This window comes from Podarcis erhardii (assembly GCF_964252035.2).
Source record: "Podarcis erhardii genome assembly, chromosome: 15".
NCBI classification, from domain to species: domain Eukaryota; kingdom Metazoa; phylum Chordata; class Lepidosauria; order Squamata; family Lacertidae; genus Podarcis; species Podarcis erhardii.
Genome location: NC_138505.1, coordinates 1,775,107 through 1,787,157, shown reverse-complemented (window position 1 = coordinate 1,787,157; position 12,051 = coordinate 1,775,107). Strand labels below are relative to the sequence as shown.

Genomic DNA, 12,051 nt, shown 5'->3' with positions numbered 1-12,051 from the left:
TTAGTATTTGGGGAAGAGTCCATAAAAGCTGGTGAGGGGAGAGCGCAATCTTGTTGGGTTCACTGGGGGGAGGAAGTGGGAAGAAGAGCCCTGCGGCTAGAGGGCTGAAATCTCCGTTCACTAGCTGGCGAGGGAAGTGTTCAATTCTGCTCACTATAACTGGGCATGCATGTTCCCCGATGGGAACAGGATCTTTGCACAAGCTGCCTGCCTCCCCTTGTGCCATAATGCATTTGTTAGGGCTTTTGATCAGGAGGCTTGGGTCACTGGACTGTTTTTGGTTTTTTAAATCCAATTAATCATTATTGGTTTTGATGTACAGTAAATACAAGACCAACCTATAACTACAGTAACTTGTCCAGTAGTACAGTCTTACTAAGTTTCATATGCAGCAGGAGTACACAAGCAATACATTTATTTATGTATTGACAAATCAAGTAGCCTCTCCACAGAGATTCTTATCCTGTGGGTGGAATAAAAGTATATTGTGTCTCATTTTATGAAGGAAAAGCCAAGTGGAAGCCAAGTCTTGCCAAAAGTGTCTATCTTTGAAGTGCCTTTAAGTACCCTTCTGTGGTGATTTCTATAGTTGTTTCCAGTATTGGCCGATTCCTAATTGGGCTGCTGATAATAGTAAAAAAAGTCTCTGCATTTAAGGTTATTGTTTAAATCTGAGTCTAATGATAAGAAGGCAAGAGCTGATGTGGGTGGAAGGGATTGCTGCGTAATTTTGGAAATAACGTAATGTGAAACACCTTTTCCCAGAAGGAGTATTACAAGATGGACCTCCATTGTACATGGAAATATGAGCCTTTCCAGCATAAGGGAGAGATGCTAGAGTTTATTTTAGCTGGGTGGGATGGAGTCCAGTGCCACCAATAGACAATGTTAAGAGACAAACAGAGATGGTTTGTAGTGACAGGTTGTGCCACATTGATTGCCATTTATTATCAGGTCACTGGCCTGAAATCTGCTTGTTGTTGTTTTTGTTTCTTTAAATATAAGAGATTGCCACTTTAATAATAATTTTGAAAGTATTAAATGCCTCCAAAATGTATTAGATGCTTTCACTGATATTATATAACAATCACCCCATCATTACTTTGCACACTGTTCATCTCACCTCATCATCACCATCTTCTGGGTGGCTCCTGAGCTCCAGGTATTCTCCCCTTTCTCTCGCATCACCGAGCGAACAGCTGTGGAATGCAACATGAGACACATTATTTAGTTCATGGCACTGACCAGTCTCTCTCACTTGGAATAGGCAAAATAAAGGAAGAGATATATTTGGCAGGAAGCCCCCATCTCAGGCGAGATGGGAAGGAGATCAATAGAGATGGTACTACCTCTTCTATTCCTTTCTAATCTGATCTTCCAGCACATCCAATTCACCATCACCATCACCATTATCACCAGAAGAACTATGACTGAGGAGATAAGCCATGGACTCCAACTCAAGAGTTGAAGGTGTCCACCTGTAATGAGCAATAAGAGTTTCTCAAAACATTTTAATAACAGCCGCCAGAGTCTCACAAAACCATGGAATTGTAGAGTTGGAAGGGACAACTAGAGTAATTTAGTACAACCCCCAGGGATCTTTTGCCCAAGGTGGGGCTTAAACTCATGACCCCAAGATTCAGAGTCTCATGTTCACACTCAGCTGAGAGCAGTAGAATAAATAAAAAGAGATAAACAAGCGTTGCTAATCTATACCATTTGTATTGCAATGATTTGGGCTGTGAATGCCTGTCAGAAACACTTGCCTGCCCTGAATCAATATCTTAAGCTAGGAATAGGAGGAGATGGGGGCAGCAGCAGCAATTCACAGGATCAGATCAGTCTTCAAGGGGCTCTGTGTATGGTCCGATCCTGCTCACTAGCATTTGAAGAGCAGCATTTTTTAATACAAACACATCTCCTCAAATCCCTGATGTTAAGGGCCAGCCGGCGTTACACCACAACAAGCACCTTCTCTGGATAATGAAGGAAAGGATATATTGCTCACCTTCATCACTCTGGCAGATGTTGAGCAAGTCAAAGGAGGCTCCCTTTTGATCAACAGGATTGATGACCAGGCAGGTGAATTTGGAGTCGAAAGAAGTGTTCCAGAAGGAGATATGGAGCTCCCGGCCATTGTCAGAAACCTGGTACTGATTCACACTCTTTCCTAAGGCCCTGTGCGGATCCCCTGTTTCCCAGGAGATACTGAGATCTTCCCTTCCAGGTGTGTGGCATCGCAAGGTCACATTACATCCACCTGGAGTCTTGGATTCCACTTGGTGGTCTATCTGTGGTGTTGGCACTGGCTCTGTGGAACACAAATGAAAGCAACAGATTTTTTGTGTCCCACATGCCTCTCAGTACCTATGTTGCAAAATAATGCTAATCCTATTCCATGAGCCAAACACTGAAAGCAATAACTTACCATAAACGGTGAGGCTGAAACTCTCTTCTTGAAACTGTGTCTTAGTAAACCAGATGCGAGTATTGTAGATCCCACTGTCATCCAACTCCAGGTCTTTGATCCTCAGTGTTGTCTCGTCCACCATGTCTAGCCGTTGTCCAAATCGGCCACTGGAACTTGGGTGCTCCAGTTTCCCATGACTGAATTCCCCCCACCAATAGCCCAGGTTATGCCTTTGCGGGCGGAAGTCCCATTCCATTTTCTCCACTGTTATTCCTTGAGATACATTGGCAGGAAACAAGACTGATCCTCCCAGGATCCCCTTCAGCTGATGGGTTGGATTCCCCACTGCATGACTTAAAATTTCTAGTGAGGGGAGGGTGGTGAGGGAGGAGATACAAACAAAGGGGAAAATTAATATCATTATTGTTTTTAGCTCCATCATGAGGTCCTAGAGTAGGTTACTGCAATTTAAAATGCAGACTTAAAATGTAATAAGGAGGGTCCTAAAAATTATTTTGCAGAGGACTTCTGGTTTTCTTCACTTCACTGAAGAAGAAAATTAGCTTCTAATGGATTGTGATTATTAATGGATTGCAATTATTAATGGACTGCAAGAGGGAATCAATAAGAACTTTATAATGCTTACGGATTAACTGAAAGAATGGAACTGTGGGAAATATTGGGATGTTATGTGGCAATACCCTCCTAGGGAGGACTTGAACTTTGATTTATTAGGGTGTTGTTGAGATATCAGCTTGTCATTGGATTGGAAAGAATTCAAAGTAAAAGCTGGAAATCAGCCTGGAGTAATGGCCAGATGCCAGACCGCTTTCGTTTTTAAGAGAAGCAAGATTGTGAAAAGTCACTCTGCAGTAATATTGAGTCCTTGGAGTGGGGAGGGGGGGAATGCCGAAAATTATTGATTGCAACAAGAAAGGAAGGTTGAATGTTAAAAAAACACACACATCCCACACAGAGTTACCAGATATAAAATCCTCTTCCAAACTAAAGGATATGGAACAGTTAAATCCAAACGAAAGTCAACACATCAGTGGCTCTTAAAATAAAGGATCAACATTGGAACTATATTATTGGATTAAATAAGCAGATTGGAGGTGGGAACAAGGAATCAACATCTCCTAAAAATCGCCTAAAATCAGAACAGGCCAAGTCAACCAAAATGTTTAATTTGGAATCTGACAATTGGCTTTTTTAATTGAATTATGATTTGGTATTTTAATTATATGGTCATATTGGATTGTTATTAATAAAAAATATTAAAATTGTTATAAAATAATAAAATAAAAATTATATTGCAGGTGTCAATGGTAGGGTAAAGAAGAGAAGAGTTTGGATTTGATATCCCGCCTTTCACTCCCCTTCAGGAGTCTCAAAGCGGCTAACATTCTCCTTTCCCTTCCTCCCCCACAACAAACACTCTGTGAGGTAAGTGGGGCTGAGAGACTTCAGAGAAGTGTGACTGGCCCAAGGTCACCCAGCAGCTGCATGTGGAGGAGCGGGGAATCGAACCCGGTTCCCCAGATTACGAGTCTACCGCTCTTAACCACTACACCACACTGGCTCTCTTCAGAGAGAGAGAGGTGACTCTTCAGCATATAATGGAAACTCTACACTAAAGGTGTCGGGTGCAACTCTGTAGGAAGGGACATCTACAGTTTAGCAGCCGGTCACAAAGAAGGTCCTCTCCTGGGCTGGCATTCCCCCAACTGTTTGAGGTAGGTGAAACTACCAAGAGTGCCCCTTCTGCTGGTTTTAACAGTTGAGATGGACTATGGGGTCCAAAAGTCAGCTAGGGTGTTCTAGGAGGGTTCCAACTGGGGAGAGGAGTCCCTGAGTGCTAGTAACCAATATTGCCAATATGGTTACCAGATTTTTTCCAATGAATATGGGGACACTTTTTTGTTTTTGTTTTTGTTTTTTTGAAGCTGAGTAGCAACAGGGAGTCAGTGGTGGGGATGGTGAGGCAAAAGACCCTGGGCCCAAGCACACCTGCATATTGTACAAATGTGCAAAACCCTTCTTTCACACCCTGTGAAACATAAATGCACAGAGTTTTTAAAAAACTCAGCAACGGTGTGCTGCCCGCCCGTAACTCCCAAGCCTTCCCCAATCTCCTGCCCCTTCCCCCCTTTGTTTTGACAGATCAGGGGAGGCTCGGGAGTTGTGGGCGGATGGCAGTTGCCCAGGAGGGGTGCAAGGCGCGTGGTTTCTCTGCCAGGCAAAGTGCAAAGCCCTTCTTTTGCACCTGTTTCCCCTTCGGTGGTGGTAGTTGCAGCAACAGCCTCAGCAGCCTGGAGTCAGCCTGGTAGTGCAGTTGGCTCTGGCTGGCTCCAGGAGCTGCTCGCTGCCATGGTGACTGCCATTTTTTATTGAAGGAAGTTACATCAGAACTTTGTCCTTGCTGGAAGTTTCAGCAAGGAAAAATGGTGGGCGCCACAGCAGCGGGCACCTCCTGAAGCCAGCCAGAGCCAACTGCACTACGAGGCTGGCTCCGGGCTGCTGAGGCTGTCGCTTCCACATTTGCCAGGGACAGATTTGCAAACCTGGGGACATTCTGAGAACGGAATTTGTTGGGAGACAGATTTGCAAATCTGCGGACTGTCCCCGGGAACCGGGGACATCCAGTAATCCTACAATAATTTCCCTCTTCATGATAAATCAAACTCAGAGTGCCCCCTCCATGCATGTAGGTGGTTACTTGTGGTTTCTGAGTGAGAGAGAGAAAGAAAGAAAGCAGTGAAGTTCTTACCCAAGGAAGAGAACAGCAATAGTCCGAAGAAGAGGCCCTTTGTGAGAAAAGTCCACCATCGTATCTCTCCAGAGGTGCAGGGAGGCATGAGTGGCAGTCATGCACCAGACTAAACGTTTCTGGGACTCACTGATGGAGAGACTTGCGCCTGTTGAGCTCAGGTGCTGCTGGGGCTTCCCCTTGTGGCATCTGTTTCACCACCCTGAGAAGGACAGCTTCATTCTTCTGCACAGGATAGGTGCTCTAAAATAAGCCGGTTCATCCATCTTATAAGCGTAGCCCGAGTATAGGGTCTGATCTGCAAGAGTTGTGAACTTTTTGACAAAAGGAATCAGATCAGATCCTTCTCTTTGTACCAGCAAAGGCTGTCTGTGCACGCTTTCCCTCCCCTTCTCATTCCCTCCTTTGTTTCCGTTTCCTCCTTTCACTGCTCTTCGTTCCTCCCCTCATAAACCAGGAAGGATCAGTGGAGGAGGAGAAAGAGGGTGTGAGCTCAGGTTGTTTCTCTCTGTGTTATACACCTGCCTGTCAAAGGTTTCTGTTACTAATAGGTGTTTGATTCTCACCAATATTTGGAGATCACTGCTCCTTGTTCCTCCCCTTATAAACCAGGAAGGATCAGTGGAGGAGGAGTGTGTGAGCTCAGGGTGCTTTTTTGTGTTATACACCTGCTTGTGTGCCTGTCAAAGGTTTCTGTGAAGACAAGTTGTTTGATTCTCAAACATTTGGAAATCACCAACCTTTTGGAATCCTGCAAAACCACTGAAAAGAAGAGAAACAATTGCAAATGTTCAACACACCACAGCAGTGGACACTGTTCCCTTAGGGTGAGTGGGGCACTGCCTGGTTCAGCATGTCCTTAGCCAGTCCACACCTGTCTTCTTTTTCCACTTTCAGCTAGCCCAGGCACTGCCTCCTCCTTAGTATCTGTGTTAGTCTTGCAGCTCTCAGTAGGGCAGGCAGTGAAAGAACTAGAATAATTTGGTTCTATCCAGTGCTTCTTTTCTTAAAAAAAATGTTTAGGGATACTCTCATTGTGACTATAATCACCATTTTATAGTTCAAATCAGGAAAAATAAATACAGTAACTGAACAAAGTTTCACAAAGTGTTTAGGGGTATGCGTACCCCTGCGTCCCCCCCAGAAAAAAAGCACTGGCTCTACCTATCATAGGCTATGGACCCACCTACAGTTGTGCTCTCTAGCTTCCGCCTTCGTCATATGAACAGATTATTCTACGAACTGAGCTCAAAGAACAAAGGTCACTCTGGCATTGCCCCACCCTCACCAGGAACTGGGTTCCAGTAATCAAGACCAGTTGTCTCAGATACTTCCCTCTTGATTGGGATTGATTGAGTTGATTTATATGTGTCCCTTCCACAATGGGCTCTGCCAGAAGTGGTAACAGCAAACATTCACAGCAAACATTCAAACACTCACAGCAAACACTCACAGCAAACATTCAAAACATCAAAATACTGAGCATTGGAAATGCAAATGTACGAAATATGGAATATGACAGTAAATTAAAAAATGATGGGAATGATGTTTTTTAGGAAATACAGAATAAATTCAATATTACCTTCCACCCCCACCCCCCAAAAAATCCAGGCTTAAGTACATAAATACAAAGCAACACAAGAGTTAACTGACAATAACTGGCTTAAATACAATTCAGCCAGGAGGGGAAGATGGCATACAGCTGGCTCCCATATCCTTCTCCAGACCTTTCTAGGATCCTCCCTCTGGCTGGCTCATTGAGCTCCCAGTCTAGCCAGTCCCTCTGGGTCTTTCTGCACAGGCAGCTCCTCCCTGTCCCCAGCCTCCTCTGGCCAGAATGAGAAAGCAGTGGTGGAAAGGAGCAGAAGGTCTAGTGGGGTGGGGGCTCTTGTCAGTGGAATGTGAGCCCCCAGCAGGTGCCAAACCACATTTACCCTGAGATGGGGGGAGCTTTCAGGGAGGAGGTCTATTCTCCAGATGAGCTCAACATTGACAGTTGCTTTCCCCTTCATGACCAAGTAAACCTATATAGATTTTCACCCTATGCATTCAGCTTTTCCTACCCAGGGACTTACCCAGGGAAGAAAAGATCCATGGACCAAAGGAGAGAAGATTCACGTGGCTCATGATTTTATTCCCAGGCATAAGAAAAGCTGTATTGCACAGCCCCAAAGCTCCCTCTAAGAGGGAGATAGTGTGAAGTAACTGACAAGCTTGTCCACAGCCATCCAGGCTGAGAAAGCTGTGAGCGAAAGATAAGAAATGTGCACCAGGTGCCCACATAGAAATTCGATACAAGTTGCAGTTCTTATATTTTACACTATGACGACTTGAGGCATTACCCACACAGAAATTCAAATCTTCTGTAAGTCAGTTGCAGGTCTTATCTTCTACACTATGACTACATATTGAGGTATAAACTTTTCTGTATACCGGTATATGTTTAATAACACACACACCCCGGTTGATTTTAGCATTTAGTTTGAATCATAGAATTGTAGATTTCGAATGACTCCCAAGGGTCATCTAGTCCAACCCCCTGCAATGCAGGAATCTTAGCTAAACCATCCATGACAGATGAAATTCCACACCTGTCTGAATTTTGCTTTGCTGTTCAGCAGTCAATTAATATATACAAACATGCATGTACTGGGGAAATGTGTGCGCATCAGAGCATGAATGTTTTGTATGCATTAATCATAAAGTGCACCAAGGAATACAAGCATTAGCGTTAAATTAAGCAAAATTGCTTTGCTAATATGGAGGTGGGGGGGGGAGATGGGACCCTGTGGACACCAGGGAAGGTCTCTGTGGGCAAATGTGCATCCAGGGTCTCTAGCCCAGCTTATTTTGAGGGGTTCAGGGGGAGATCAAGCCACTCTGGGGTGGATATGGGTGGGGCTGAAGCTGAGATCCTGCCCCACTTATTTCCCCTGTTGAACCTGTGATTCTCTCTCCATCTTTCTTCTTTTGAAATACAACACCTGGAGAACTTCTTCCTCTTGAGACAAAGTACAAGTTCAAGCTTCTCAAAAACTCTTCCCCTCCTTCCTCGTCTGAGACCACAACCACTGCCCAAGCTATGATGAGGGGTGAAGAAAAGAAGCTAAGAAAGAACAAAACAAAGATTGAACCAAAGAGCAAGAGGAACTGGCTCGTGTATAAATGCCATAATGTTTGCTTTGCACTTTCCAAGGGATCAATCTGTCAGGGTTGGCAGCACTACTCTTTGGAACTCCCTGCTTATTGACACCAGACAAGAACCGTCACTCTGCTGTTGCTAATATTTGCCTCGCTCCTTTTTAGTCTCCCTGGTAGGGAAAATATGTCTCCATCCCAGAAGAAAGTCTCTTTTGTGGGTGCTTTGCTAGGGAGAGGGAAAACAACCTTGTGCTCCAGTCAAATGTATTGATACAAAAGTTGGGTGCCTCCCCCCCCCCTCTCTGCCCAGTGGTGGAAAGAGCCCATGGGATCCTAGGCACCAAACAGGGTCTGTTCCCTTTGGAGAATGGAAGGCAAGACAGAGACTGTTGTAGCTTTAAGAACTATGGTTTATTCACCTATTTACACCTTCAGTCTGCATGGAGAGATTCCAGATATTATGGCTTGGTCACTTCAAGGGGCAGCAGAGCCTGCAGCCAACATGCAGCCAACACCTGGGGCAAGCGGAAAGGAGTTCTCTTTTATTGTTAGTGTCCCTCAATTGTTTGTGGGCACACGTGCTAAACCCTGTCTGTGGTGCCTACCCCTTTTCCCAGAGAATGAGACAAGAGACCCAGAGTATGGGTTCAAATTGGCCACAATTTTATTGAGCTTCAGAAGTGGGAAACTTGGCACAGGCCTTGGCAGGTAACCCTCTCAGCCCGCCTGGCTGAGGATATGCAGGCAGATGAGGTCCAGTGAGAGAGGACTTCAAAGTGCAAACTTACACAGCATGCCCTTCCACCGACCTCGTCTGGGGAGTTTGACCTACATGCCGCTGCTCTAGGGCCAGGGACTCCCTGTTTTTGCCCTTTAACGGGCCCTGCAAGCACCGCCACATGGGGAGGCAGCATGAATGCATCCCTGCTGACTTGATGTTAGACTAAAGGATACCTTGCCAAGGCCTAAAACCGCCACCCGAGGCACCGGCAGATGGCGGTGTCGGGGAAGCCATGCCCCCCCCACTGCAAAAAACAAAAAGGCCACCCCCGCGGCCTTGCTGGGTGCCTGCCCAGAAAAGAAAGTTTGCAAAATTGCAGCCTAGCCTGGCGGAGGGGATATAGAATCATAGAATCATAGAATCCTAGAGTTGGAAGAGACCCCAAGGGCCATCGAGTCCAACCCCCTGCCAAGCAGGAAACACCATCAGAGCACTCCTGACATATGGTTGTCAAGCCTCTGCTTAAAGACCTCCAAAGAAGGAGACTCCACCACACTCCTTGGCAGCAAATTCCACTGTCGAACAGCTCTTACTGTCAGGAAGTTCTTCCTAATGTTTAGGTGGAATCTTCTTTCTTGTAGTTTGGAACCATTGCTCTGTGTCCGCTTCTCTGGAGCAGCAGAAAACAACCTTTCTCCCTCCTCTATGTGACATCCTTTTATATATTTGAACATGGCTATCCTATCACCCCTTAACCTCCTCTTCTCCAGGCTAAACATGCCCAGCTCCCTTAGCCATTCTTCATAAGGCATCGTTTCCAGGCCTTTGACCATTTTGGTTGCCCTCCTCTGGACACGTTCCAGTTTGTCCGTGTCCTTCTTGAACTGTGGTGCCGAGAACTGGACACAGTACTCCAGGTGAGGTCTGACCAGAGCAGAATACAGTGGCACTATTACTTCCCTTGATCTAGATGCTATACTCCTATTGATATACTCCTATATGCCACTTTCAATCAGGCCAGAACTTACTTTAATCCGACCACCAGGACACACTCCTGATGATCCTGATCCTGGAAGGAAGAAAACCAAAAGAGGCTTGGACAAAGGGGTCAGCCTCTTTTCTTTGGCCTTTGCCCCACCCCAGGCTGGCCGGCCATCCATTGTCCTCCCTGGCCGAGGGTGGGTCAAAGGCCAGCCCAAGCAGGTGGGAGGCACCCGCCCAGGTGAGCCCCGCTCAATGTCGCAATCCCCGCCAACCTGTGGGGAAGGGAGGGTGGAAATTTCTGTTTTCAGGTTAGGTAGCCATATTAGTCTGACACAGTCAAAATAATACTAATAAAAATAGTCCAGTAACACATTAGAGACCATCTAAGTTTGTTCTATTTATAAGCTTTCATGTGCATGCACACTTCTTCAGATACACACACACACACACACGTATATAAAAGCGTTAACCAGAGTCCAAGCAAAGTAGGAAGAGAGAGGCAAGGCAAGGCAAGGAGCCTGGGTTCCAGGAGCCAGAGACCTGTGCTGTTTCCAGCAACAGTAAAGCTCAAGAGGATTAAGAGGAGTGCCTTATATACTCTGTTTGCAGCTGGTGATGAAGGCATTTCTGGGACTCCTGGCTCTCAAGGAGATTCCAACTATAGTCACTGGATGAGTCTTGATATGTGGCTCTCTGTCCTGGTCACAGGACTTTGGGGGCCAGTGTTTAAGGCTGCTGGGTAGGCTGTAGCTCCGGCTCAACTGGAAGCATTGAGAGATCTTTGATAGGTCTTTCAACAGACGGACCCCCGATGAATTCATTGGCAGTGGCTCCCGGAGATGTTACTGATGTCTCATGTTGGGATGCAGTGTGGAATTTCTGAGGGCTGTTTCTGAGATTGTATAAAATCCAAGAGAAGGAAAGAATTCCCCGGGTAGTGCGGAACTGCTCAAGAATTCCTCTCTGTCCGAGTCCACCTGCAAGGTTGGTCTATGGGATGCAGTGTTCAATCAGCATTGAGGCCAGCTCTTCCATCTCCTTGGCAGCCGCTTGCAATGTTGCCTCTGCAGGGACATCTTGGCAAGAAGGAGGTGCTGCTCCCATGCTTCTTCCTGATGTAGATATTTATGCATTTCATGCAGATTTTTATTTCTCCGCCTCCCTTGTTCCTGATGAATAACTTCACTCACCCAGTCTTTCCTGTGCTGTTTCCATCAACAGCAAGACTGAAAAGGAATGCCTTAGACATTCTTGTAGGTGCTGGTCATGAAGGCATTCCTGAGATACATTGCTCTCAAGGAGACCCCATCCATAGTCGCTGGATAAGTGTTGGTATGTTGCCCTTTGGCCTGGTCACGGGACTCTTGGGATGAGTATTTAAAGGTGCTGGGTAGGCTGTAGCTCCGGCTCAACTGGCAGCTTTGAGAGATCTTCAATGGGTGTTTCCCCTGAGGAACCTCCAATGAATCCCTTGGCAGTGGCTCCAGGAGATGTGCCTGATCTCCCATGTTGATCTGTCGGATGCAGTGTTCAATCTGCATTGGAGAAAAAATATGACAGGCGGGACTCTGGGGATTCAACTCCTAAAAAAAATTCTGGGCATCTGGGCTCACCTGAACCCTGGAGAAAATTAAAGTCACGTCCAGGTCCAGAGTTCTCTAAGAAAGAATACCCATTTGCATCTTTCCTGCACCTCAGTTCCAGCCTTTAGGGCTTGCTTTCCAGTTCCACTGGAGAACATGCCATAACTAAGTTCCTAAGAGTGTGGGTGGAATTGACCGTTTGGAATTGACAAAAAAAGTCATTTCCATTCTCCAGCACTCAGTTATTATCATTGATAAAAGGATAAAATTAGTATTTTGGGGAGAGTCCAGAACAGTTGGTGAGTGGAGAGCACAATCCTGTTGGGTTCACTGGGGGGAAGAATGTGGGAAGCGGAGCCCTGCGGCCAGAGGGCTGGATTCTTCATTCACTAGCTGGAGGGGGGAGGGTTCAATTCTGTTCACTTTAACTGGGCATGCATGT

At 45.9% G+C, this 12,051-nt stretch overlaps 1 protein-coding gene across 9 annotated transcripts in view; it reads right to left on the bottom strand.

The window, feature by feature from the left end:
- The window catches only part of LOC309329837 (T-lymphocyte surface antigen Ly-9-like), a 77,878-nt gene that overhangs the window by 13,894 nt on the left and 51,933 nt on the right, over positions 1-12,051 (bottom strand). For 6 of the 9 annotated variants that reach the window (XM_081840930.1, XM_081840931.1, XM_081840933.1 and 3 more), the window contains 4 exons: positions 2,429-2,773; positions 2,009-2,311; positions 1,350-1,478; positions 1,124-1,199 (listed from right to left, as the gene is read on the bottom strand). In XM_081840930.1, the coding sequence (XP_081697056.1) occupies positions 1,124-1,199; positions 1,350-1,478; positions 2,009-2,311; positions 2,429-2,773 (853 nt within the window). The remainder of the gene's footprint in view (positions 1-1,123; positions 1,200-1,349; positions 1,479-2,008; positions 2,312-2,428; positions 2,774-12,051) is intronic. The other 3 variants (XM_081840935.1, XM_081840936.1, XM_081840938.1) reach the window with 2 other exon arrangements.